General features: G+C 37.4%; 1 protein-coding gene across 2 annotated transcripts in view; it reads right to left on the minus strand.

Annotated features, from left to right (window-relative positions):
• Nucleotides 1–27,984, minus strand: part of WNK3 (WNK lysine deficient protein kinase 3) — a 221,358-nt gene that overhangs the window by 76,788 nt on the left and 116,586 nt on the right. For both annotated transcript variants that reach the window (XM_036930857.2, XM_036930856.2), the window contains exon 10: nucleotides 11,536–11,600. In XM_036930857.2, the coding sequence (XP_036786752.2) occupies nucleotides 11,536–11,600 (65 nt within the window). The remainder of the gene's footprint in view (nucleotides 1–11,535; nucleotides 11,601–27,984) is intronic.

Consider the following 27,984-nt stretch of genomic DNA (forward strand, 5'->3'; position numbering starts at 1 on the left):
CACAGAGTTGACAAATACAATAACTGAAAAATTCAATAGAGAGCTTTATAAGAAAAATCAACCATACAGAAGAAAAAAAAGCTACTTGGAAGATAAAAAATAGGAAATTACCCAAAGGAGCGAAAAGAAGAAAGAATGAAAAAAAGTGAAGAAAGCTTATACAATTTATGGACCACAGTAAAAAGAAACAATATTTGCATAATGGGAATTTCAGAAGGAGAAGAGAAAGAGAAAGAGACAGAAAGTATACCTAAAGCAATAATGGCTTAAAAACTCCTGAATCTGGAGAGAGAAATGGACAGGCAGATCCAGGAGGTCCAAAGCACCCCAAATAGATTGAACCTGAATAGGTCTACACCAAGACATATTATAATGAAATTGTCAAAAGTCAAAGATAAACAATTTTAAGAGCAGCAAAAGAAAAGAGAGGTCATATACAAGGGAACCCCCATAAGACTATAGGTGGATTTCTCAACAGAAATTTTTCAGGACAGGAAAGAAGGGGATGATATATTCAAAATACTGAAAGAAAGTAAATGTGAACCAATAATTCTATACCTGGCAAAGCTGAGCTTCAGAAGTAAAGAAAGGATAAAGACTCTACTGAATAAAAAAAACCTGAGGGAATTCATTACCACCAAACATGTCATACTAGAAATGCCAAGGGGAATTCTTTGTGTGGAAGTAAAGGAATGCTAATTAACATAAACATAAAACATAAAGAGGTAGTGTAAATCTCACTTGTAATGGTAAATATATACCCATAGTTAGATTCTGCAATATGGTAATAGTGGTGCATAATTCACTTACAACTCTAGTTTACAGTTAAAAAATACATAGCAAAAATAATGATAATACAATAATCTGTTATTACACAATATTAAAAAAAATTAAATTTTGACAGCAATAGCCTAAATGTGAGGTGGAGGAGAAGTAAAACTGTAAAGTTTACTATTCTTTTTGAAGTTAACTCATTATGAGTTTAAAAAAAGGGTAGTCTAAGATATTTTACGCAAGCTTCATGTAAACCCAAAGGGAAAAATCCTCTTATCACAGAAGAACATAACAAAAAAGTCAAACTGTACTGATACCAAAAGACATCAAAAACATGAAAAACGACAGGATAAGAAACAAAGAACAACAGATCTATAAAACAACCAGAGAACAATATACAAAATGGTAATAATAAGTCCTTACTTATCAATAATTGCTTTAAATATGAATGGATTATATTTTCCAATTAAAAGAAAAAGAATGGCTGAGTGGATAAAAGAACAAGATACAAGGGTGGAGCCAAGATGGAGGCATAAGTAGAGCAGCGGAAATCTCCTCCCAAAACCACATATATTTTTGAAAATACAACAAATACAACTCTCCCTAAAAGAGAGACCAGAAGACACAGGAGAACAGCCAGACTACATCCACACCTGCGAGAACCCAGCGCCTCGCCAAGGGGGTAAGATACAAGCCAGGCCAGGTGGGACCCAAGCGCCCCTCACCCCAGCTTCCGGCGGGAGGAGAGGAGTCAGAGCAGGGAGGGAGAGGGAGCCCAAGACTGCTAAACACCAAGCCCTAGCCAGCTGCACAGGAGCACAGACACAGTGCGTGTGTGGGGTGCTGGAAACTAGGGAAACAGGACAGAAAGACCTGAGAGCGGGTCCCCGCAGCAGGCGGCCCCGGGGAAAAAGAAAAGCAAGTGCTTTTTGAGTCTTAAAGGGACAAAGACCCCACAGCTAGATGGAACCGTCCCGGGACACTTAGACGAGCAGCTGGGAATCCCAGGAAACTCTGAGCACCCTAACCCCCTGTGCAGCAGGGCAGCTCGGAGGCCCCTCACGGACATAAACAGCCTCCCGGCCGTCTCCGCTCTGATGAAGCTCTGCCATATCGGAGCAGCGGCCCGAGGCAGACCATGCACACAGCAACTGCGGAGCTAAACTACACAGCGGCCGGGCAAGAATCAGAGGCTGCATCTGCGCACAGCTGCCCAGCACAAGCCACTAGGGGTCGCTGTTCTCCCAGGAGAGGAAGGCCACAAATCAACAAGAAGGGACGTTCTCCCAGCCGTGACTCGCTTCAGCTGGGCAAACTATCTCTATCGCCACGGAAAGGGAGAATCTGAGACAGACCAAAATTACAGAGTCAACACCTGAGAAGGAGATAGACCTAACCAGTCTTCCTGAAAAAGAATTCCAAATAAAAATCGTAAACATGCTGACAGAGCTGCAGAGAAATATACAAGAGCTAAGGGATGACGTCTTGAGGGAGATTACAAAAGTGAAACAATCGATGGAAGGATTTATAAGCAGAATGGATGAGATGCAAGAGGCCACTGATGGAATAGAAACCAGAGAACATGAACGCACAGAATTAGATGCAGAGAGAGATAAAAGGATCTCCAGGAATGAGTTAAGAGAACTGTGTGACCAATCCAAAAGGAACAATATCCACATTATAGGGGTACCAGGAGAAGAAGAGAGAAAAAGGGATAGAAAGTGTCTTTGAAGAAATAATTGCTGAGAACTTCCCCAAACTGGGGGAGGAAATAGGTGCTCAGACTACGGAGGCACACAGAACTCCGGAGAGATGGGACCCAAAGAGGACAACACCAAGACACATAATAATCAAAATGGCAAAGATCAAGGAAATGGACAGAGTACTACAGGCAGCCAGAGAGAGAAAAAAGGTCACCTACAAAGGAAAACCCATCAGGCTATCATCAGACTTCTCAACAGAAACCTCACCGGCCAGAAGAGAATGGCATGATATATTTAATGCAATGAAACAGAAGGGCCTTGAACCAAGGATACTGTATCCAGCACGATTATCATTTAAATATGAAGGAGGGATTAAACAATTCCCACACAAGCAAAAGTTGAGGGAATTTGCCTCCCACAAACCACCTCTACAGGGTATCTTAGAGGGACTGCTCTAGATGGGAGCACTTCTAAAAAGAGCACAGAACAAAACACCCAACATATGAAGAATAGAGGAGGAGGAATAAAAAGGGAGAGAAATAATCATCAGACTGCATTTATAATAGCTCAATAAGTGAGTTAAGTTACACAGTAAGGTAGAAAAGAAGCTAACCTTTGGTAACCACGAATCTAAAGCCTGCAATGGCAATAAGTACATATCTTTCAATAATCACCGAAAACGTAAATGGACTAAATGCACCAATCAAAAGACACAGAGTAATAGAATGGATAAAAAAGCAAGACCCATCTATATGCTGCTTACAAGAGACTCACCTCAAACCCAAACAGATGCACAGATTAAAAGTCAAGGGATGGAAAAAGATACTTCATGCAAACAACAGGGAGAAAAAAGCAGGTGTTGCAATACTAGTATCAGAAAAAATAGACTTCAAAACAAAGAAAGTAACAAGAGATAAAGAAGGACATTATATCATGATAACGGGCTCAGTCCAACAAGAGGATATAACCATTATAAACATATATGCACCCAATACAGGAGCACCAATATATGTGAAACAAATACTAACAGAACTAAAGGAGGAAATAGAATGCAATGCATTCATTTTCGGAGACTTTAACACACCACTCACTCCAAAGGACAGATCCAACAGACAGAAGAGAAGTAAGGACACAGAGGCTCTGAACAACACACTAGAACAGATGGACCTAATAGACATCTGTAGAACTCTACATCAAAAAGCAACAGGAAACACATTCTTCTCAAGTGCATATGGAACATTCTCCAGAATAGACCACATACTAGGCCACAAAAAGAGCCTCAGTAAATTCGAAAAAATTGAAATCCTACCAACCAACTTTTCAGACCACAAAGGTATAAAACTAGAAATAAATTGTACAAAGAAAGCAAAAAGGCTCACAAACACATGGAGGCTTATCAACATGCTCCTAAATAATCAATGGAACAACGACCAAATTAAAATGGAGATCCAGCAATATATGGAAACAAATAACAACAACAAAGAGCCCCAACTTCTGTGGGACAAAGCAAAAGCCATCATCAGAGGAAAGTATATAGCAATCCAGGCATATATAAAGTAGGAAGAACAATCCCAAATGAATAGTCTAATGTCACAATTATCGAAATTGGAAAAAGAAGAACAAATGAGGCCTAAGGTCAGCAGAAGGAGGGACATAATAAAGATCAGAGAAGAAATAAATAAAATTGAGAAGAATTAAACAATAGAAAAAAATCAATGAAAACAAGGGGTGGATCTTCGAGAAAATAAACAAAATAGATAAGCCTCTATCCAGACTTATTAAGAGAAAAAGAGAGTCAACACATATCAACAGAATCAGAAACAAGAAAGGAAAAGTCATGATGGACCACACAGAAATACAAAGAATTATTAAAGAATACTATGAAAACCTATATGCTAACAAGCTGGAAAACCTAGAAGCAATGGACAACTTCCTAGAAAAATACAACCTTCCAAGACTGACTCAGAAAGAAACAGAAAATCTAAACAGACCAATTACCAGCAACAAAATTGAAGCAGTAATCAAAAACTACCCAAGAATAAAACCCCAGGGACATATGGATTTACCTCGGAATTTTATCAGACATACAGAGAAGATATAATACCCATTCTCCTTAAAGTTTTCCAAAAAATAGGAGGGAATACTCCCAAACTCATTCTATGAAGCCAACATCACCCTAATACCAAAACCAGGCAAAGACCTCACCAAAAAAGAAAACTACAGACCCATATCCCTGATGAACATAGATGCAAAAATACTCAACAAAATATTAGCAAACCGAATTGAAAAATACATCAAAAGGATCATACACCATGACCAAGTGGGATTCATCTCAGGGATGCAAGGATGGTACAACATTCGAAAACCCATCAACATCATCCACCACATCAACAAAAGGAAAGACAAAAACCACATGATCATCTCCATAGATGCTGAAAAAGCATTCGACAAAATTCAACATCCAATCATGATTAAAACTCTCAACAAAATGGGAATAGAGGGCAAGTACCTCAACATAATAAAGGCCATATATGATAAACCCACAGACAACATCATACTGAACAGTGAGAGGCTGAAAGCTTTTCCTCTACGATCGGGAACAAGACAGGGATGCCCACTCTCCCCACTGTTATTCAACATAGTACCGGAGGTCCTAGCCACGGCAATGAGACAAAACAAAGAAATACAAGGAATCCATATTGGTAAAGAAGAAGTTAAACTGTCACTATTTGCAGATGACATGATATTGTACATAAAAAACCCTAAAGACTCCACTCCGAAACTACTATAGCTAATATCGGAATTCAGCAAAGTTGCAGGATACAAAATTAACACACAGAAATCTGTGGCTTTCTTAAACACTAACAATAAACTAATAGAAAGAGAAATCAGGAAGACAATTCCATTCACAATAGCATCAAAAAGAATAAAATACCTAGGAATAAACCTAACCAAGGAAGTGAAAGACCTATACCCTGAAAACTATAAGCCATCTTAAGAGAAATTAAAGAGGTCACTAACAAATGGAAACTCATCCCATGCTCCTTGGTAGGAAGAATTAATATTGTCACAATGGCCATCCTGCCCAAAGCAATATACAGATTCGATGCAATCCCTATCAAAGTACCAACAGCATTCTTCAATGAACTGGAACAAATAGTTCAAAAATTCATATGGAAACACCAAAGAGCCCGAATAGCTAAAGCAATCCTGAGAAGGAAGAATAAAGTGGGGGGGATCTCGCTCCCCAACTTCAAGCTCTACTACAAAGCCACAGTAATTAAGACAATTTGGTACTGGCACACGAACAGAGCCACAGACCAATGGAACAGAATAGAGACTCCACACATTAACCCAAACATATATGGTCAACTAATATTCGATAAAGGGGCCATGGACATACAATGGGAAAATGACAGTCTCTTCAACAGATGGTGCTGGCAAAACTGGACAGCTACATGTAAGAGAATGAAACTGGATCACTGTCTAACCCCACACACAAAAGTAAATTCGAAATGGATCAAAGACTTGAATGTAAGTCATGAAACCATAAAACTCTCAGAAAAAAACATAGGCAAAAATCTCTTAGACATAAACATGAGTGACCTCTTCTTGAACATATCTCCCCGGGCAAGGGAAACAAAAGCAAAAATGAACAAATGGGACTATATCAAGCTGAAAAGCTTCTGTAAAGCAAAGGACACCATCAACAGAACAAAAAGGTATCCTACATTATGGGACAATATATTCACAAATGACAGATCCGATAAAGGGTTGACATCCAAAATATATAAAGAGCTCACACTCCTCAACAAACAAAAAGCAAGTAATCCAATTATAAAATGGGCAGAGGAGCTGAATAGACAGTTCTCTAAAGAGGAAATTCAGATGGCTAACAGACACATGAAAAGATGCTCCACATTGCTAGTTATCAGAGAAATGCAAATTAAAACCACAATGAGATACCATCTCACACCAGTAAGGATGGTTACCATCCAAAAGACAAACAACAACAAATGTTGGCGAGGTTTTGGAGAAAGGTGAACCCTCCTACACTGCTGGTGGGAATGTAAATTAGTTCAACCATTGTGGAAAGCAGTATGGAGGCTCCTCAAAATGCTCAAAATAGAAATACCATTTGACCCAGGAATTCCACTTCTAGGAATTTACCCCAAGAATGCAGCACTCCAGTTTGAAAAAGACAGATGCACCCCTATGTTTATCGCTGCACTATTTAAAATAGTCAAGAAATGGAAGCAACCTAAGTGTCCATCAGTGGGTGATTGGATAAAGAAGATGTGGTTCATATACACAATGGAATATTACTTGGGCATAAGAAAAAAACAGATCCTACCATTTGCAAGAACTTGGATGGAGCTAGAGGGTATTATGCTCAGTGAAATAAGCCATGCAGAGGAAGACAAGTACCAAATGATTTCACTCATATGTGGAGTATAAGAACAAAGGAAAACTGAAGAAACAAAACAGCAGCAGAATCACAGAACCCAAGAATGGACTAATAGTTTCCAAAGGGAAAGGGACTGCAGAGGATGGTTGGGAAGGGAGGGACAAAGGCGGGGAAAAAGAAAGTGGCCATTACCATTAGCATATATAGTGTGTGGGGGAAACAGGGAGGGCTGTACAACACAGAGAAGACAAGTAGTGATTTTATAGCATTTTACTATGCTGACGGACAATGACTGTGAAGGGGTATGTTGGGGGGGGACTTGGTGAAGGGGGGATCCTAATAAACATAATGTTCTTCATGTAATTGTAGATTAATGATACAAAGAAAAAAGAACAAGATACAACAATATGCTGCCTACAAGAGACTCACTACATCCTTAAGGACACATACATACTGGGAGTGAAGGAATGGAAAAAGACCATTCAAGCAAATGTTATCCTAAAAACAAAACAAAACAAGTAGGGGTAGCTATACTTATAACAGACAAAATAGGCTTTAAACTAAAAATGGTAAAAAGAAACAAAGACATTATAAATGATAAAGGGGTCAATTATCCAAGAAGATATAACAAATTGTAAATGTTTATATGCCTATCATTGAAACACCTAAGTATATAAAGCAAAAGTAATAGAGGTAAAAGGAGAAATTAACAGTAATACAGTAGTTAGGGACTTTATTTCTCTACTTTCAACAATGGACAGACCATCCAGACAGAGAATCAGAAAGGAAATAGTGGATTTGAACAACATTGTAGACCAAATGGACCTAAGACTATACAGAACATTCTATCCAACAATAGCAGAATACACATTCTTTTCAAGTGCAAATGGAACATTTTTGAGGATATCACACCTTACGCCACAAAATAACTCAGCAAATTCAAGAAGACTGAAGTCATGCCTAGTATCTTCTCTGACCACAATGGCATGAAGCTAGAAATCAACAAAAGGAAAACTGATAAATTCATAAATGCATGAAAATTAAACAACACTCTTCTGAACAACCAAGGGATCAAAGAATTTATAAGGTTAATAAAAATGTTTAAGACAAAGGAAAATGGAAACAACATACTAGAACTTATGGGATGTAGTATAAGCAGTTCTAAGAGGGAAGTTCATAGCAATAAATGCCTACATTAAGACGGAAGAAAGATCTCAAACAACCTAATCTATACCTTAAGAAAATAGAAAAAGAACAAAATGAGAAATGAGTCCAAAGTTAGCAGAAGAAAGGAAATGAAGATGAGAGCATAAATAACAGAAAAACAATAGAAAATATGTTAACCAAAGTATGAGTTGGTTCTTTGACAAGATAAAACTGACCAACCCTTAGCTAACCTAACCAAGAAAAAGAAAGGACCCAAATCAACAAGATTATAGATGAAAAAGGAGACATTACAACTGATACCACAGAAACTCAAACATCATAAGAGCCTACTATGAACAACTGTACACCACCAAATAGGACAACTGAGAAGAAATGGAAAAATTCTTAGAAACATACAACTTCCCAAGAGTAAATCAGGAAGAAACAGAAATCTGAATAGAACAATTACTAAAATACTGAATCAGCAATAAAAAACTCCTCAACGAAGAAGAACCCAGGAATAGATGGCTTCACTGGTGAATTTTACTAAACATTTACAGAAGAATAAACACCAATCCATCTCAACCTCTTCCAAAAACTGAAGCAGATGGAACAGTGCCAAACTGATTTTACCAGGCCAGCATTATCCTGATACTAAAACCATAAAAAGGCACTACTAGAAAACTACAGACCAATATCCCTGATAAATGTAGATGCAAAAATTCTTGATATTAGCAAACTGAATTCAGCAGCAAATTAAGGTTCAGACACCACAATCAAGTACGATTTATCCCTGGGATGCAGGAGGATGGTTCAACATAGGCAGAAAAAGCATTCAACAAAATTCAGCATCCATTCATGGTAAAAATTGAACAAATCAGGCATAAAAGAAACATATCTCAACATAATAAAGGCCATATATGTCAAGCTGACAACTAACATACTGAGTGGTGAAAGGTTGAAAGCTTTTCCTATAAGATCAGTAACAAGACAAGGGTGCCCATTCTCATCACTTTTTCTCAACATAGTACTAGAATTCCTTGCTAGAGCAATCAGGCCAGAAAAAGAAATAATAGGCATCAGAATTGAAAAGGAAGAAGTAAAACTGTCTTTATGTACAGATAATATAATTTTATATACAAAAAATCCTAAAGACTCAATAAAAAAACTGTTAGATCCAATCCATGAATTCAGTAAAAGTGCAAGATACAAACTAATGTACAATAAATCAGTAGCATTTCTATACAATAACAATGAATTTTCTGAAAAAAATAGATCTCATTTCCAACAGCATACAAATAATAAAAAAAGTCACCATTACCAAAAGCCATATATAAATTCAATGCAATCCCTATCAAGATTCCAAAGGCATTTTTATAGAAGTAGAAAAAAATACTCCTAAAATTGATATGGAGCCACAGAAGATCCCAGATAACCAAGGAAATCCGGAGAAAGAAGAACAAATAAGGAGGCATCATACTTTCTGATTTCAAGCTATACTATAAAGTTATAGTCATCAAAACAATACAGTACTGGCATAAAATAGACACAGACCAATGGAACAGAATCAAGAGCCAGAAATAAACCATATAGTCAACTAATATTTGACAAGGGAGCTAAGAATATTCAATGGAGAAAGACAGTCTTTTGAATAAATGGTGCAGGAGTAACTGGATACTCACATGTAAAAGAATAAAACTGGACCCGTATCTTATACCACTCTCAATAAGTAACTGAAAATGTATTAAAGACTTAGATGTAAGACCTGAAACCATGAAACTCTTAGAAGAAAACACAGGAATAAAGCTTCTAGACATGGGTCATGGTAATGATTTTTTGGATGAATCACCTAAAGCAGAATCAGCAAAAACAAAAATAAACAAGTGGGACTACATCAAACTAAAAAGCTTCCGCACATTAAAACAAACCATCAACAAAGTGAAAGAACCTAAAGAATGGGGGAAAAATATGTAAACCATATATCTAATAGTTGAATATCCACAATGAATAAAGAACTTATAGAACTCCACAGCAAAGAAGTAAATAACACAATTTAAAAATGGTCAAAGGACCCTGAGTAGACATTTCTCCAAAGAAGATATAAAAAAGCCAACAGGTACATGAAAAGATGCCCAGCATCATTAGTCATTAGGGAAATGAAAATTAAAACCACAATGAGAAATCATATCATGCCTATTAGAATGGCTATCATCAAAAAGATAACTAATGCTGGCATAGATATGGAGAAAAGGAACTCTTGTGCACTTTTAGTGGGACTGGAAATTGGTAGAGCCACTACTGAAAACAGTATGGAAGATCCTCAAAAAGTTAAAAGTAGAACTACCATATAATCCAGCTATTCTATTTCCAGGAATGTATCCAAAGGAAAGAAATACACTAACTTGAAAAGATATCTGCACCCCCATGTTCACAGCGGCATTATTTATAACAGTCAAGACACAGAAACAACTTTAGTGTCCATCAAGGGATGAATGCATAAACAAGCTGTGATATATATGATGGAATATTATTCACCTATTTAAAAACAACTAGGAAATCTTACCATTTGTGACAACATGTTATTAAGTGAAATAAGTCAGATAAAGACAAATAATATATGACCTCATTTATATATGGAATCTAAAACAAATAACAACTGAACAGAGAAAATGAGATCAGATTTGTGGTTAGTAGAGGCAGTGTGTGTGGGGGGGTGGCAAGTGGAAGAAAGTGGTCAAAAGGTACAAACCTTTTGTAAGATAGATAAATAAGTACTAGGAATGTAATGTATATCATAGCTAACACTGCTATATAGGAAATTTGTTTAGAGGAAATCCTATGAGTTTTTACCATAGGGAGAAAATTTTTTTTCTTTGTTTCTCTTTTCTTTTTATTGTATCTATATGCGAAGATACATTAAATCTAGCTTAACCTATTATAATCATTTCACAATTATGTAAATTAAAAAATCATGCTGTGCACCTTAAACTTACACATTGACATATATCAGTTATTTCTCAATAAAACCGGAAAAAAAGTACAATCATTGAAATAAACGCACTGAATGGGCACAAGGGCAGAATGATTAGGACAAAGGAAAGAATCAGTAAACTTGAAGACAGAACAGAAAATAACCCAGTCTGAATGACACAGAGAAAAATATCAGTTTACAACTACCAAATAATAACACAATTATGCATCTGGTTGTAATTTATTTGTTTAGATTATATGGAATTTTACTCTAAATTATTTATTTCCTTTTTCAACCTGTATAAGCTTTTCTTAGTAAAAGAATATTATAATAATGAGAGCAAGAACATGGTCAATAATAATCTAAATGATCCCTATTAACATAAAAAAGTAAAAAAATAACCTACCATTTTTATTGAACATACATACAAATATAAGAACACAGAAGCTTCTTTAGTCAAGATACAGTGATCACCTATTGAATGCAAATACTTAAACATCATTTCATGTATTGACCTGAAGATACTCACTTACCTGTGAACTAAATCCGGTTTTAGAAAAGTTGCTTGTTGTTCAACTCTAACTGGTTGGGATACAGGCTGTAAATAGTACAGAAATAAAACTTTTTATGGTAACAGTAAACTTCCAGCTGATGATGCAATCTGTTATTATTTTAGAAAACGATTGTTAATATTTCATATTTTGGTTACTTCACAAACCAGGTAGGGCATCTGCACTGTATGAATCCTATAGTGTCTATATCAATCCTATTATTGATGCTACTACCAAAGAAAAAATTTAACAGTATTAATATTTATGGAGATTTTTCATTAGAAAAGACAGTATTGTTTTGTTTTATATAATTTTGCTTGTGCCATTTTTCAACAGAAAACACTGACATTCAGTTTCTAGTCCTGATTGAAAAACTACTACTAAAAGGAAGAGTTGATGCCATTCAACAAACAGGTAAGTCAATGTCTCAAGCATTAATGTACTGGGTGGTCTTGCTCTTTCTTTTTCTCTTTTAACTAAACTACTGCCAATTATACCTCTGAGGTGTTAGTATACAGCAGCTGCAACACTGGCTTCAAAGAGAAAAGTTTAAGCCCTCTAAGAAGAAAAATTCCAACTGTGTTGGAAATCAGTTGTAAACATTCATCTAATCTATACTATGCACTGCCTTCCACTGGTGACAGCAGAATGATCTTAAAGTGTAAATCTGTCAAAATCCATCATTTCCCTACCCAGTTTAAACTCTTTATGATGGCTCCTCATCTATAAGGCTAAGTTCCTTTGAATGGCAAATAATAAAGTCCTCAATGAAGTGGTCCCTGCCTCATTCTCTAGCCTCTTCTCTGCTTGAAGCCACATTGAACTGGAGCTCCTCTGAATGAGTTGGGCTCTTCCAAATACTATGACTCTATTTATGTTTCTTCATCTCCATGGACTATTTCAACTACTCCTCAGTCTGGTCCATTTAGCAAATATTTGGATGGAATTCCTATATACAAGAAGCCTCTATTGCAGTGGGTTCCAGACAGACCAGCTAAATCACCGTGAGGATGCTTAAAAATGTATATACCAAGCTCATATCTTGATTTCTAAACTAACAGGGATAAATGGAGAAATGACTGATTCCAGCACTGGGGCAAGGAAAGTACAAAATGAGCCTGGATTATTACCCTGTTATGTCAAAAAGTAAAGAACTGCTCAAAGAAATGATAAGAACATAACAAAAGCAAACAGGAGCGAGCTTGAAGGAGCTCCCACTGCACAAATACGGGAAAATTTGGGCATGAAAATAAATAATAATAGTAACAGAATATAACCTATTCAACAAAATAAGAATCCATGAGCTCATACTGATATAAACAAACAAATAAAGGAGAGGTTTTACAGTGAAAAGCCAACTAATACATATACGGAATGATGAAGTTAGAAAATCATCAATGGATGATAAAACTAGTGAGTCAAATTTGGATGAGGACAGGATATTTACAGTTTTAAAATATCTCTCCACAGATTACTTATTAATTACAAAAGCAAAAACTGGTCACTTCATAGTGGAAGCACTTGGCAGACCCCACCTTAAACAAGTAATCAAATTTAACCTCAGCAGTATTGGGAAAAACAGACACCACATGCCTCGTAATATGATACACTGAGCAAAAAACACAACATCATTTACATGACATTCCTGACAAAAATGCATGATCTAAATTTGAACAAGAGGAAACTTCAAACAAACCCAAATTGAAGGATATTCTATAAAATAAACAACCTTTATTCTTCAAAAATATCGATGTTATGAAAGAAAGAAGCCCTGAGGAACAGTTCCAGGTTAAAGGAGACAAAAGAGATAACACACCTAAAGGCAATGCATGATCTTCAATTAGATCCTGGATCAAGGGGGACAATTGCCATAAAGCACATTATTTGGACAACTGGTAAAACGTTACCATGGATAACAGATTAACTAATATTATTATATTCATGTTAAGCTCCCTGTATTTAGTTATTGTACTGTGGTTAAGAACATGTCCTTGTCTTATACTAAAATATTTGAGGGTAAAAGGGCACCACATCTGTAACTAGTTCTCCAATGCTTCAGAGGAAAAATCATATGTGTATCAATGGACAGATAGATGGATGGATCGACAGACTGACCAACCAACAGACCAGTAAACTATAATCCAGTAATACCTTTTATCATGCCCCCCTTTATCATATATGTTTAATATCTGACTCCAAGAAATCTGTCTGATTCATCTTTGTACTCAGTGCTTCTAAGGCTTCCAATAAATGTTTCAAGGTAAAAAGAAATAAAAAAGAAAATGTAAGACATAAGAAAGGCTGTGCCATATATGTTCATGATCCAATATTACCAATCCTGGACATCAGTCATAAGGGAATAATACAAAGAATGAAAAAAGTACATAATACAAAGTTTGTTTCATTGTAAGTGTTCAATAAATGGTAGCTATCTCTTATCAATAAATGGTAGTGCTTTTACTGTGGTATTATAAATAATAAAAACTGACAGCAAAGTAGTTGTCCAGGATAGGGGGAGTTAGGTAAACATGAATACTTGTGCTACTGTGTGGCCACTGAAAATTGGAATTGTGAGGGCCAAGTAAAGGCAGAGATTACTTACTAAGTAATGAACCTGTTAAGTAATAATGAATTAAAAAACAGAAAACTATATATATAATTACAACCACTTATGCAAATGACAAAAGGCTGGAACACTATAATAAAATCACTTCCATGTTATGAAAAAAGGATTCTAGAAAATAGCATTTTTCTCATTTTCCTGCTTTTTGTAATGTTACTACATACATCATACATTTTATAATTTAAAACTTTCAAAGGATAACAAACACTAAGTGTATATATAGGAAAACAGCTATTTTCATAAACCACTGGTGGAACTATAAACTGGTTAGACCTTTCTGAAAGGTACTTTGACAATATATATTAAGTCTTAAAACCCTGACAATTCAATTTCTAGAAATTTATCCCAAGGAAATACTTAAAGTTTATACAAAGATTTAGCGTCAAGAATGTTCCTCACAACATGGAATATAGGTGCAAATAACAGAAATATCAGATACTTGTTTCCTTTATTTGCTCCATTAAATAAATAATGATACATTCATACTCCATAAAGGATACTATATAGCCCTTGAAAAATGTGCCAAGACATATAAGATAACATTATAAGTGAAAAAAGATTATAAAAGACCATGTACAGTATGGTTACATTAAAATTACATATATATATGTATATATATATACACATATAAAATGGTCTAAAACAATATACACCAAGGCATTAAACCAGCTTATCTATATTCATCTTGCTTAGGTAATAAGAAAAAAACAAATTTGTGTACAGATTGATCAACCCTCAAGTGTGGTAATCTCAGGACAGGTCCCCATTATTTCAATGCACAACATTATACTAATATTAGACAAAAGAAAAATGAAACATTTCATTAAATTTTAAAAAGTCTTCTACAAAAATGGCCCAGAATCTATTTGTAAGTATTAGTTTTGAAACACCTAGAAATATTATGACAGAACTTGATTCGAAGCTCTTACATAAAAAGGCAGATGAACCAACTATTTCCAAAATTCTGAGGACCAACACAAAGCAGCATTAATAATCCTGTTAATAATTACAAGCACTTATAAAATATAATTCCAGATTGGTGTCACAGTAACTATGATTTTTTCCTCTTTACTTAATACCTAGGCTTTGCCAGATTTATGCATCAGGATACCATGTCACTGCTATATCTTGCTGGACCCTACATAATTCTTTTAAAGTTTCTTTAATACAAACAAGTATTAAGTTAGATACTAGTTAAATTTGTTTTTTGTTCAATATTGTGTACACACAACAAAAGAACTCTTCACCTAAGTATTTGCTCTCAATGCTTAAAAAGTGATTATACTAAAGAGTTAATTATCTAATCTATAATTTGAAATTAATCTAATTTATCAGGAAAAAACCTCAATATGGGTTGACTAGGTTGGAGGGGGAAGAAGAAGGTAGGAAATGGTATACCGTGCTCATATCTCTCCCTGACCCCCCTTTAAAATCCAGAAGAAGACAGGCCCCAATCTGTTTTCTTAATGAGACCTTGATACCTTGTGAAAAAAATTCAATAAAACTAAAGTACCTCTGGACACTTGCAGAATGAAGACAAAGCTAAAATAAGAAGCAAATCTAGGCTCGGGTTCCATGGGCCACACCATTCTCTCCTCTCTGTCTTGGCATTTAAAAATGCTCTCTTGAACTCGTTTCTAGGCTGGGATTCCATGGGTGACACATATACTCTCATCTCTATCTTGGCATTTAAAAATGCTCCCCTGAAACTTGTTCTAGAAACCAGTTTCTTACCCATGATACTGTAAGCTCTTTGATGGAAGAAACCACATCTGTAAGGTTTATTACAGTATTACACGTGCCTAACCAATACCTGACACAGGAATAGCTGCTCAATAATGTGTGTTCACTATTATAATATTCTCAGTTGTATTATTTTTATTATTAAAACAAAACAAGCAGTATTTATTGAGCATTAAGTGCTAAGTACTTTATATATATTAGTTAAATAAATTCAACCCTTATGACAACTCTAACACTAGGTATTGTTATCTTCATTTTACCAATGAGGAAGCTATATGAGGTTATAAATGATGGACATAAAAACTGAGTGAGTAAAAGAAAATGAATGAATAGACAAATGACTCCAAAAAGTACTGAGGAGCTTGAGACCTCTTATACACACCATAAAGGCTATTTTGTTAGTTCCTAACCCTTCCATCTCCTTTACTTCATTACTTGCCCTCCTCCCATCAGTGTGGTTCTTAGCCCTGGAGATACTTTATAAAACTGAGTAAAGAAGAGGAGGAGGGTAGAAGGGAGGAGGGAAGGAAGAAAAAGAAAAAAGAAAACAGAAGAAAAGAAAATCCAAGCTCATGTACAACATTTTAGGGATTTTTATTCAGTTTTTCTCGACTGAAGATCAGTAAAACTGGAGTGAAGTATTTTTAAACATTTTGTAACTGCTTTATTATTTTATCAAAACTATAACATGACTCTCCCATGAAGTGCTTTTAACCAACCACTATTTATTGAGCACTTACTACATGCCAGGCACTTCTAACATGTATCTCATCTAATTCTAGTTAACCTGCAAGATTTTTTCTAACATGGTGAAAAATTTTCCGACATACAGAAAAGCTGAATAATTGCTCAGTGAAAACCCATATATCCACCACCTACAGCTTACGGCATTTTGCTATATTTGCATATCACATATATATCCATCAATCTTATTTTTATGCATTTGGAATTATATTGCAAATGTAAGATAGGCATTTTAAAACTTTTTACAAATGAAAAGAACCAAAGCTAAAGTAAAATTAAATAACTTTCTTCAAATCACACAGTAAATAATTCAAGGAGTCAGAGTTCAAACTCAGGTCTAACTAAAGATACAAACTGGCTCAAGCCTATATGTATGCTATATATTCCTGTTTAAGTGTGAAATTTTTGCTAATTTCATTAGAATTATCACTGTGTGTGATCCCACTTCCATATTTTTATATGTATAAAGAACCTTTCCTCTATAAAGTCACTGTTTATCTAAGCACAAGTCTTGACCAAGCCAAAATTCTGAACAATGAAATTTACCATAAGAAATAACTCAACCAAGCAGTTCCTTGGATAAACACACATAATGACACCCGGAGTATAGAACAGGCAGAAAAAAAAAGATTAAAACACACCAGCACCAAAAAGACTGACAGACAAGAGTGACAGAAACTAGGAAGATGTTTCATTAATTAAAAAGCAGGTATAATTAAATCAAAGAACAAAATTTACCTGGGCGTCACTCCAGTGTCTCCTAGGAATTACGCCATGAAAGAGAACTAACTAAAGAGAAACTTATACTTCATACTTTTGCCCTAATATCTGGCCACAGTTAAGTTTATCAAGGATCTTTATCAACTAGCAAATTGATTAGGCACTGTTCTTATCTCAGCCCTCCAAGCTTAATACAGCTACGTGGAGAGAGCAACTAAGATATACATACATATACATATATATATATATATATATATATATATATATATATATATATATATATATATAAATGGCAGGAGTCAGAATGTATATGGCATGAAAAGAAGAGGAATGGCTGAGACATTTGGCATTCTGGGAGTTAGAGTCCCTACAAGTAAAGTCAAATCAGCAAGGATGCAGAAAGGAAAAATTTTAGTAGCCATGCATGTTAAATATGTAGTCTTTAATATATTTGGTTATTATAACATTAGAGAACTCATTATGGGGGTAAAAATAAATGACACCTCAGTACAGAACTACAACAGATCACCACCTAGAAATACACAAGAAGTGTACATCTCCTTGTCCTCAAGCTGCAGACTTGTGAAAATTTAATCACCACTCAGGAAGAGAACAGAAGTCAAAGAAAATCTATATGAAGTAAGGTTAGGCAGGGAATCTGGGTCATATAAAGCTTTCAGGTGATTAAGTATAGTATTGTAACTTTTACTATGAGTGAGAGGATCAATGGAAGGTTTTAGGTAGAATTGAGACATGACGTGAATTGCATTTTAAAAGGATCACTTTGTTTTCTATAATGAGAAAAAGATTATAAGGGAGCAAAGGCAGAAGGAAGAACAACAATTAGGAGGCAGGGGGCTGAAGGTGATGGAGTAGGAAGGCAAGATGGAAACCTTCTCCCACACACACACACCAAGGAAGTAACTAAAGAAAATACAACTAAACCTGAAAACGACCTGAAGAGTGCAGAACAGACCACCTACACCTGGGGAAGAAGAAAAGATGACACAAAAAAGGGTAAAGTGGCACAGCAGTGATCAAGCAGTACCAAAGCCCTTCTCCGATCCCAGCCCATAGCTGGGATAAAGAGCAAAGAAGCAGTAAGGGGAAAGGAGCCCAGGAATTCTGCACACCTGGCCCTAGAGATCTACTCTGGGAACACAAGTTCACATTGCACTGGGTTCTGGTGATTACTGGGAACAGAGACCAGAGACAGTTGAAACACTGGGAAGCTGAGACACCAGCCACCTGTGAAGGACATGAATAATCCACTGGACCCCTGAGAACAAACACAAAGGTAGCAGTTTGGGACACTTGCTAGTACTGGGAGGGGAGACAGAGGGGTGAGGGTTGGATGGAGCTATCTCTGCAGGATAAAAGGCAGGTAGATGATACATCCCCAGTCCTCCCTTGGCCCAAGAGGTAGGGCATTTTGGGGAGCCTCAAATGCTCAATCCTCCTTGGTGGTGGCTCAGCTCCAGGCGCTTCACTGGGTACCACCAACACGCAAGCCCAATCAGCCCAAGAGTGTCACACTTTGCTGCCTGACAGGCAGAGGGAGACACTCCCAGCTTTCACAACCTGTTTCGGGCCAACTGGGCAGGTGCCTGAAAGAGTCACTTCCAAGAGCTCCTTCCTCCACTTGGGTGGCTAAGCTAGGTGCTGTGCATTTCACTGATGCAAGACGGCACCTGCAATACTTACTGCTGCAGCAGCCGCATGCCACTGCAGTACTACTAGCTGTATCTGAGGCCAGCATGGACTCCCCATGATACCACTCGCTACCACCACTTGCCCATGTGCCTTGATGCACCCTCAATGCACATGTTGCACTGCCTCTGTGAGCTACTGTGACCACTCACCACACAATCCACCACCACTGCTGCACGCCCACACAATGCGCAGCTTAGTGTCACTGCCAAGCTCCCGGATGCTCTGTAACACTGAGGACTTGCTGCTGTTGGGAGACCCTGCACCATACCACTGTGCAACTTGCTCTGCAACTGCCCTGCCCACCCTATTAACCCAGCAGCGCCATCATCGCTGCAAGGCAGACAGAGGGTGGCTCTGCTGACATGGTTGCCATCAGAAAACCTTGCTCAGATCACATAGGCTGAGGCAAACTATCAGCCTCAACAGACTGAGATAAACCACTCATAACAGTCAGACAGAAAGGTGACCCTGCCCATTGTGCACCAACAGCAACTGGACTCTACATCAAATGAGAAGCAGGCACTAGAGAGGAAAGAGTCCTGAACTTCTGGGCATCACAGGATGCCTACTTCATAAAGCAATTATTCTCTAGATTAGGAAGCGCACCAAACACATCTAATATAAAGTAACACATAAAAGCTGACAAAAAGAGGAGGCAAAAGAATATGTTCATAAAAAAATCGGAGGGAGGAGGAGCCAAGATGGCGGTGTGAGTATGCAGTGGAAATCACCCGCCAAAACCATATATATTTTTGAAAATACAACAAATACAACTATTCCTAAAAGACCAGAAGATACAGCACAACAGCCAGGCTACATCTACATCTGTGAGAACTCAGCACCTCATGAAGGGGGTAAGATACAAGCTGTGGCCCAGCGGGACCTGAGCCCCCCCAATACCCAAGCTCCCCGGCAGGAGGAATGGAGTTGCAGCAGGGAGGGAGAGGGAGCCCAGGACTGCTAAATACCCAGCCCTAGTCATCCGCACTGGGAGCGCAGACACACAGTGTGTGGTGTGCTGGATATTAGGGAAATGGAACAGTAAAATCTGCGAGTGGGTCCCCTCAGCCGGTGCCCCTGGGACAAAAGAAAAGCGAGTGCTTTTTGAAAGTCTTAAAGGGACTGGGGCCTCAGAGCTGGACGGAAGCGTCCCGGCACACACAGCTCAGCAGCTGGGAATCCCGGAGAACACCGGGTGCCCTAACATGCTGGGAGGCAGTGCCATTCTGAGGCGCCTCACAGCGATAAACAGACTCCCGTCCATTAACCCTACAGTGCTGCCCCACCATAGAGGGGAGCAGCCTGAGAGTGCCACACCAACAGCAACCGCCCGGAGCCTCCTCCACAACCACCCAGGCCAGACTTAGATGCGCCATCAGTGCACAGCTGTACAGCACAAGCTGGTAGGGGTCGGTGTACTGGTAGGAGAGGAAGGTGACAAGCAAGCGGGAAGGGACTTTGTTCTCCAAGCTGACACAAGTGCCAACTGCCAAGACTACTTCTACTGCCATGAAAGACAGAAGAATTTGATCCAGAACAGAATCACACAGACAAACCCCGAGAAGGAGCGTAGGGAGATAGACTTCACCAAACTTCCTGAAAAAGAATTCAAAATACAGGTCATAACCATGCTGATGGAGCTGCAGAGAAACATGCAAGTACTAATGGATAAAGTTGGGAGGGAGAATACAGAAAAAAACAATATCTGGAAGGACTTAAGAGCAGACTGGATGAGGTGCAAGAGGCCGTTAATGGAATAGAAATCAGAGAAAAGGAATACAGAGAAGCTGATGCAGAGAGAGATAAAATGATCTCCAAGAATGAAAGAATATTAAGAGAACTGTGTGACCAATCCAAACAAAACAATATCCACATTATAGCAGTACCAGAAGAAGAAGAGAGAGGAAAAGGGATAGAAAGTGTCTTTGAAGAAATAATTGCTGAAAACTTCCCTAAACTGGGGGAGAAAATAGTCTCTCAGACCACGGAACCCAACAGAACTCCCAACAGAAGGGACCCAAAGAGGACAACGCAGACACATAATAATTAAAATGGCAAAGACCAAGGAAATGGACAGAGTACTACAGGCAGCCAGAGAGAGAAAAAAGGTCACCTACAAAGGAAAACCCATCAGGCTATCATCAGACTTCTCAACAGAAACCTCGCCGGCCAGAAAAGAATGGCATGATATATTTAATGCAATGAAACAGAAGGGCCTTGAACCAAGGATACTGTATCCAGCACGATTATCATTTAAATATGAAGGAGGGATTAAACAATTCAAAGATAAATAAAGGTGAGGGAATATGCCTCCCACAAACGACCTCTACAGGGTATTTTAGAGGGAATGCTCTAGATGGAAGCACTCCTAAGAAAAAAAAATGTCACCAGAGAAAACAAAATCACAGCAAATAAAGCAAACCAACCAAATACTAACTAAAGGCAAAAAATAAAATCAAATATTCACAAAAGCAGTCAAGGGAAACACAAAAGAGTACAGAATAAAAGAGCTAACATATAAAGAATGGAGGAGAATAAGAACGGAGAGAAAAAAAGAATCATAAGACTGTGTTTATGATAGCTCACTAAGCGAGTTAAGTTAGACAGTTAGATAGTAAAGAAGCTAACCTTGAACCTTTGGTAAGCACGAATCTAAAGCTGGCAATGGCAATAAGTACATATCTTTCAATAATCACCCTAAATGTAAATGGGCTGAATGCACCAATCAAAAGACACAGAGTAATAGAATGGATAAAAAAGCAAGACCCATCTATGTGCTGTTTACAAGAGATACACCTCAAACCCAAAGACATACACAGACTAAAAGTCAAGGGACAGAAAAAGATATTTCATGCAAACAATGGGGAGAAAAAAGCAGGTGTTGCAGTACTAGTATCAGACAAAATAGACATCAAAACAAAGAAAGTAACAAGAGATAAAGAAGGATATTACATAATGAGAAAGGGTCAGTCAAACAAGAGGATATAAATATTATAAATATCTATTCACCCAACACAGGGGCATCTACATACGTGAAACAAATACTAACAGAATTAAAGGAGAAAATAGAATGCAATGCATTCATTTTCGGAGACTTCAACACACCACTCACTCCAAAGGACAGATCCACCAGACAGAAAATAAGTAAAGACACAGAGGCACTGAACAACACACTAGAACGGATGGACCTAACAGACATCTACAGAACTCTACACCCAAAACCAGGAGGATACACATTCTCAAGTGCACATGGAACATTTCCAAGAATAGACCACATACTAGGACACAAAAACAGCCTCAGTAAATTCAAAAATAATGAAATTCTACCAACCAACTTTTGGGAACACATAGGGATAAAACAAGAATAAATTCTACAAAGAAAGCAAAAAGGCTCACAAACACATGGAGGCTTAAAAACATACTCCTAAATAATCAATGGATCAACGACCAAATTAAAATACAGACCATGCAATATATGGAGACAAATGACAACAACAATAAGCCCCAACTTCTGTGGGATGCAGCAAAAGAAGTTCTAAGAGGAAAGTATATAGCAACCCAGGCCTACTTAAAGAAGGAAGAACAATCCCAAATGAACAGTCTAATGTCACAATTATTGAAATTGGAAAAAGAAGATCGAAGCCTAAAGTTAGCAGAAGGAAGGACATAATAAAGATCAGAGAAGAAATAAGTAAACTTGAGAAGAATAAAACAATAGAAAAAAACCCAATGAAACTATGAGCTGGTTCTTTGAGGAAATAACCAAAATAGATAAACCTTGAGTCAAACTTACTAAGAGAAAAAGAGAATCAACAGACATCAACAGAATCAGAAACAATAAAAGAAAAATCATGACAGACCCCACAGAAATACAAAGAATTATTAGAGAATACTATGAACACCTATATGCGAACAAGCTGAAAAACCTAGAAGAAATGGACAACTTCCTAGAAAAATACAATCTTCCAAAACTAACCAAGGAAGAAACAGAAAATCTAAACAGACCAAGTACAAACAACGAAATTGAAGCAGTAATAAAAAAACTGCCCAAGAGCACAACCCAGGCCAGACAGATTTACCACTAAATTTTATCAGACATACAGAGAAGACATCATACCCATTCTCCTTAAAGTTTTCCAAAAACAGAAGAGGAGGGAATACTCCCAAACTCATTCTATGAATACAGCATCACCCTAATACCAAAACCAGGAAAGACCCAATCAAAAAAGAAAATTACAGACCAATATCCCTGATGAACATAGATGCAAAAATACTCAACAAAATACTTGCAAGCCGAATGCAAAAATACATCAAGAAGATCATATACCATGACCAAGTGGGATTCATCTCAGGAATGCAGGGATCATACAACATTCGAAAAGCCATTAACATCATCCACCACATCAACAAAAAGAAGGACAAAAACCACATGATCATCTCCATAGATACTGAAAAAGCATTCAACAAAATTCAACATCCATTCATGATAAAAATTCTCAACAAAATGGGTATAGAGGACAAGTACCTCAACATAATAAAGGCCATATATGATAAACCCAAAGCCAACATCATACTGAACAGCGAGAAGCTGAACGCTTTTCCTCTAACATCAGGAACAAGACAGGGATGCCCACTCTCCCCACTGTTATTCAATATAGTACTGGAGGTCCTAGCCACAGCAATTAGACAAAACAAAGAAATACAAGGAATCCAGACTAGTAAAGAAGAAGTCAAACTGTCACTATTTGCAGATGACATGATATTGTATATAAAAAAAACCCTAAAGACTCCACTCCAAAACTACTAGAATTAATATCGGAATTCAGCAAAGTTGCAGGATACAAAATTAACACACAGAAATCTGTGGCTTTCCAACACACTAACAATGAACTAACAGAAAGAGAAATCAGGAAACAAATCCATTCACAATTGCATCAAAAAAAATAAAATACCAAGGAATAAAACAAACCAAGAAAGTGAAAGACCTATATAACCTGAAAAATACAAGATACTCTTAAGAGAAATTAAAGAGGACACTAACAAATGGAAACTCATGCCATGATTTCGTATAGGAAGAATTAATATTGTCAAAATGGTCATCCTGCCCAAAGCAATCTACAGATTCAATGCAATCCCTATCAAAATACCAACAGCATTCTTCAACAAACTGGCACAAATAGTTCAAAAATTCCTATGGAACCACACAAGACGCGGAATAGCGAAAGCAATCCTGAGAAGGAAGAATAAAGTGTGGGGGAATCTCGCTCCCCAACTTCAAGCTCTACTACAAAGCCACAGTAATCAAGACAATTTGGTACTGACACAAGAACAGAGCCACAGACCAGTGGAACAGCCTAGAGAATCCAGACATTAACCCAGACATATATGGTCTATTAATATTTGATAAAGGAGCCATGGACATACAATGGGGAAATGACAGTCTCTTCAACAGATGGTGCTGGCAAAACTGGACAGCTACATGTAGGAGAATGAAACTGGACCATCGTCTAACCCCATATACAAAAGTAAACTCAAAATGGATCAAAGACCTGAATGTAAGTCATGAAACCATTAAACTCTTGGAAGAAAACATAGGCACAAACCTCTTAGACATAAACATGAGTGACCTCTTCTTGAACATATCTCCCTGGGCAAGGAAAACAACAGCAAACATGAACAAGTGGGACTATATTAAGCTGAAAAGCTTCTGTATAGCAAAAGACACCATCAATAGAACAAAAAGGAACCCTACAGTATGGGAGAATATATTTGAAAATGACACATCCAATTAAGGCTTGACGTCCAGAATATATAAAGAGCTCACACGCCTCAACAAACAAAAAACAAATAACCCAATTAAAAAATGGGCAGAGTAACTGAACAGACAGTTCTCCAAAAAAGAAATACAGATGGCCAACGCACACATGAAAAGGTGCTCCACATCGCTAATTATCAGAGAAATGCAAACTAAAACTACAATGAGGTATCACCTCACACCAGTAAGGATGGCTGCCATCCAAAAGACAAACAACAACAAATGTTGGCGAGGCTGTGGAGAAAGGGGAACCTTCCTACACTGCTGGTGGGAATGTATATTAGTACAACCATTGTGGAAAGCAGAATGGAGGTACATCAAAATGCTCAAAACAGACTTACCATTTGACCCAGGAATTCCACTCCTAGGAATTTACCCTAAGGATGCAGCAATCAAGTTTGAGAAAGACAAATGCATCCCTATGTTTATCACAGCACTATTTACAATAGCCAAGAATTGGAAGCAACCTAAACGTCCATCGATAGATGAATGGATAAAGAAGATGTGGTACATATACAGAATGGAATACTACTCAGCCATAAGAAAAGGTCAAATCCTACCATTTGCAGCAACATGGATGGAGCTGTAGGGTATTATGCTCAGTGAAATAAGCCAAGCAGAAAAAGAGAAATACCAAATGATTTCACTCATCTGTGGAGTATAAGAACTAACGAAAAACTGAACGAACAAAATAGCAGCAGAATCACAGAACTCAAGAATGGACTAACAGGTACCAAAGGGAAAGAGACTGGGGAGGATGGGAGGGTTGGGAGGGATAAGGGGGGGAGAAGAAGAGGGGTATTAAGATTAGCAAGCATGGGGGGGGTGGGAGAAAGGGGAGGGCTGTACAACACAGAGAAGGCAAGTAGTGATTCTACAACATTTTGCTATGCTGATGGACAGTGACTGTAAAGGGGTTTATAGGGGGGATCTGGTATAGGGGAGAGCCTAGTAAACATAATATTTGTCATGTAAGTGTAGATTAATGAAAACAACAACAAAAAAAGCAGTTCCTGTGTGGTGACCTTCAAAAGAGTTCTACACAATGGTACAAAGGGCATATAAAAGTGTAGGCAAAGGGTCTGTTTGTGCTTAAACAGAGGATCAAAGCCTAATTTGGCTACCCCGAAAATGAACTAAGATACGATATGAAAAAGAACTTCCAACATCAGCACTCTCTGGAAGACTCATACCAGAAAATGATCATCAAAAAACCCCAACAAAGATCCACGAGCTGCTACAGCTGTAGATGAACTCATCCCACCGGTTCCTGGACTTGCCATTGGAATGAAGAAGGAGATACCTAAGCTGGCCTGCGCATACAGTAAAACAACAAATTTGACTGGATCTATACTGTTGGAACTCAACCAAGAATTAGGAGAAGTGCAAATTGTAGCGCTCCAAAATCTTACAACTACAGACTATTTTCTGTAAAAAGAACATATGGGATGTGAACAGTCCCCAGGAATGGGTTGTTTTAATTTGTCTGATTTCTCTACAGTTGGACAATCCACCATATCATAGATAAGTTTTCACAAATGCCTAAGGTGCCTAACTGGTTTTCTTGGTCTCACTGGAGATGGCTGGTAATTACAGGTCTGCTTTGGTTATGTAACTGTACTCCTATTATGCTAATGTGTGTATGCAATTTAATTAGTAGTATAAAACCTATACATGCTGAAGTTACTCTACAAGAATATATGTCAAAGAAATAATCAATCTTCCCAAGTTTTCTTCCGCCTGCTACTTCTATAGCTTTTCTTCTTCCTTCCTAATTACAACCCTTAAATAGAATTCGTGCCTCATATTGAATTTACCGAGTATCATAATTCTTCCAAGTGGTAAAGATACCACAAGACAAATGCTGGGCATAGAAGCCACAGGGCATAAATCTGCAAAGAAGTAAAAAGCTAAACTTTTCAAACAATAAGGCTTCTCTCTCACTTACCAACTTTACATTTCACTGTATGGCCCCAGAAGATGACTGGTTAGCCAGAGACGGGTAAGATTCCTCAAGGGAGAAACAACCTAAGACAGGCACAATTGCAGGGGGGCCATCAGGTGAGAAATTGGGGATCAACAGAGGTGAGGCTTAGAACCTCACCCCCCCTGTTCTGAGAGAAATCTTCTGCATCCGTGGATGTTTTATTGCCCTTGTCTAGCTTGGATTAACACATAGTCTACAGGCACACATCTGATCATCTACATTTGCTCTCTTACAACAGAAAACTATGTTTTCTACCTTTATCTTGTATCTACCTACCACTTCAGCATTTTATTAAAAATAATAATAATAAAGAGAGAAATGTGGTATCCACATATAAATCAAGTATAGAAATCAAACGAATATTCATATTTGAACTGATTGTTTATAGTTCATAATGCATGAGCAAAACCGAACATTTCTGTGATGACTGCCCTTGTACTGTTCACCATGTAACTTATTCACTATGTAAGAATTTGTTCTCCATGTAATAACTTGTTTGTTATGCTTCAGAAGATTGGAGAGTCACAAAAATTAGGCTTGTGGTGGATTAATGATTGTGCATTGAGCATTGACTCCCCTATACAGAATTTTATTGTTGTTAACAACCATCTGATCAATAAGTATGAGAGATGCCCTCTCAAAAAAAAAAAAGTACACACTTCCAATTGTAAAATAAGTAAGTAACTGGGATCTAATATATAGCATAAGGAATATAGTCAAAATATTGTAAGAACTTTGTATGGTGATAGCTGGAAGCTAGAATTATCACATATATAAATGTTGAATCTCTGTGTTGTATACCTGAAACTAATGTAATACTGTGTGTCAACTACCCTTCAACAAAAAATAATAAAAAAAAACCCACCTAAAAACAAATCTCCATGTCGAGATGGCTTCACAGCTAAATTCTGCCAAACATTTAAAGAAGAGCTAACATCCATCCTTTTAAAAATATTCCAAAAACTAGAAGAGGAGATAATACTTCCAAACTCATTGAATGAGGCCAAAATCATTCTAATACCAACCCAGATAAAGACACTACAAAAAAAAGCAAAATTATATACCAACATCCCTGATGAATGCAGA

The sequence above is a fragment of the Manis pentadactyla genome, chromosome X (genome assembly GCF_030020395.1).
Source record: "Manis pentadactyla isolate mManPen7 chromosome X, mManPen7.hap1, whole genome shotgun sequence".
Lineage (NCBI taxonomy): Eukaryota > Metazoa > Chordata > Mammalia > Pholidota > Manidae > Manis > Manis pentadactyla.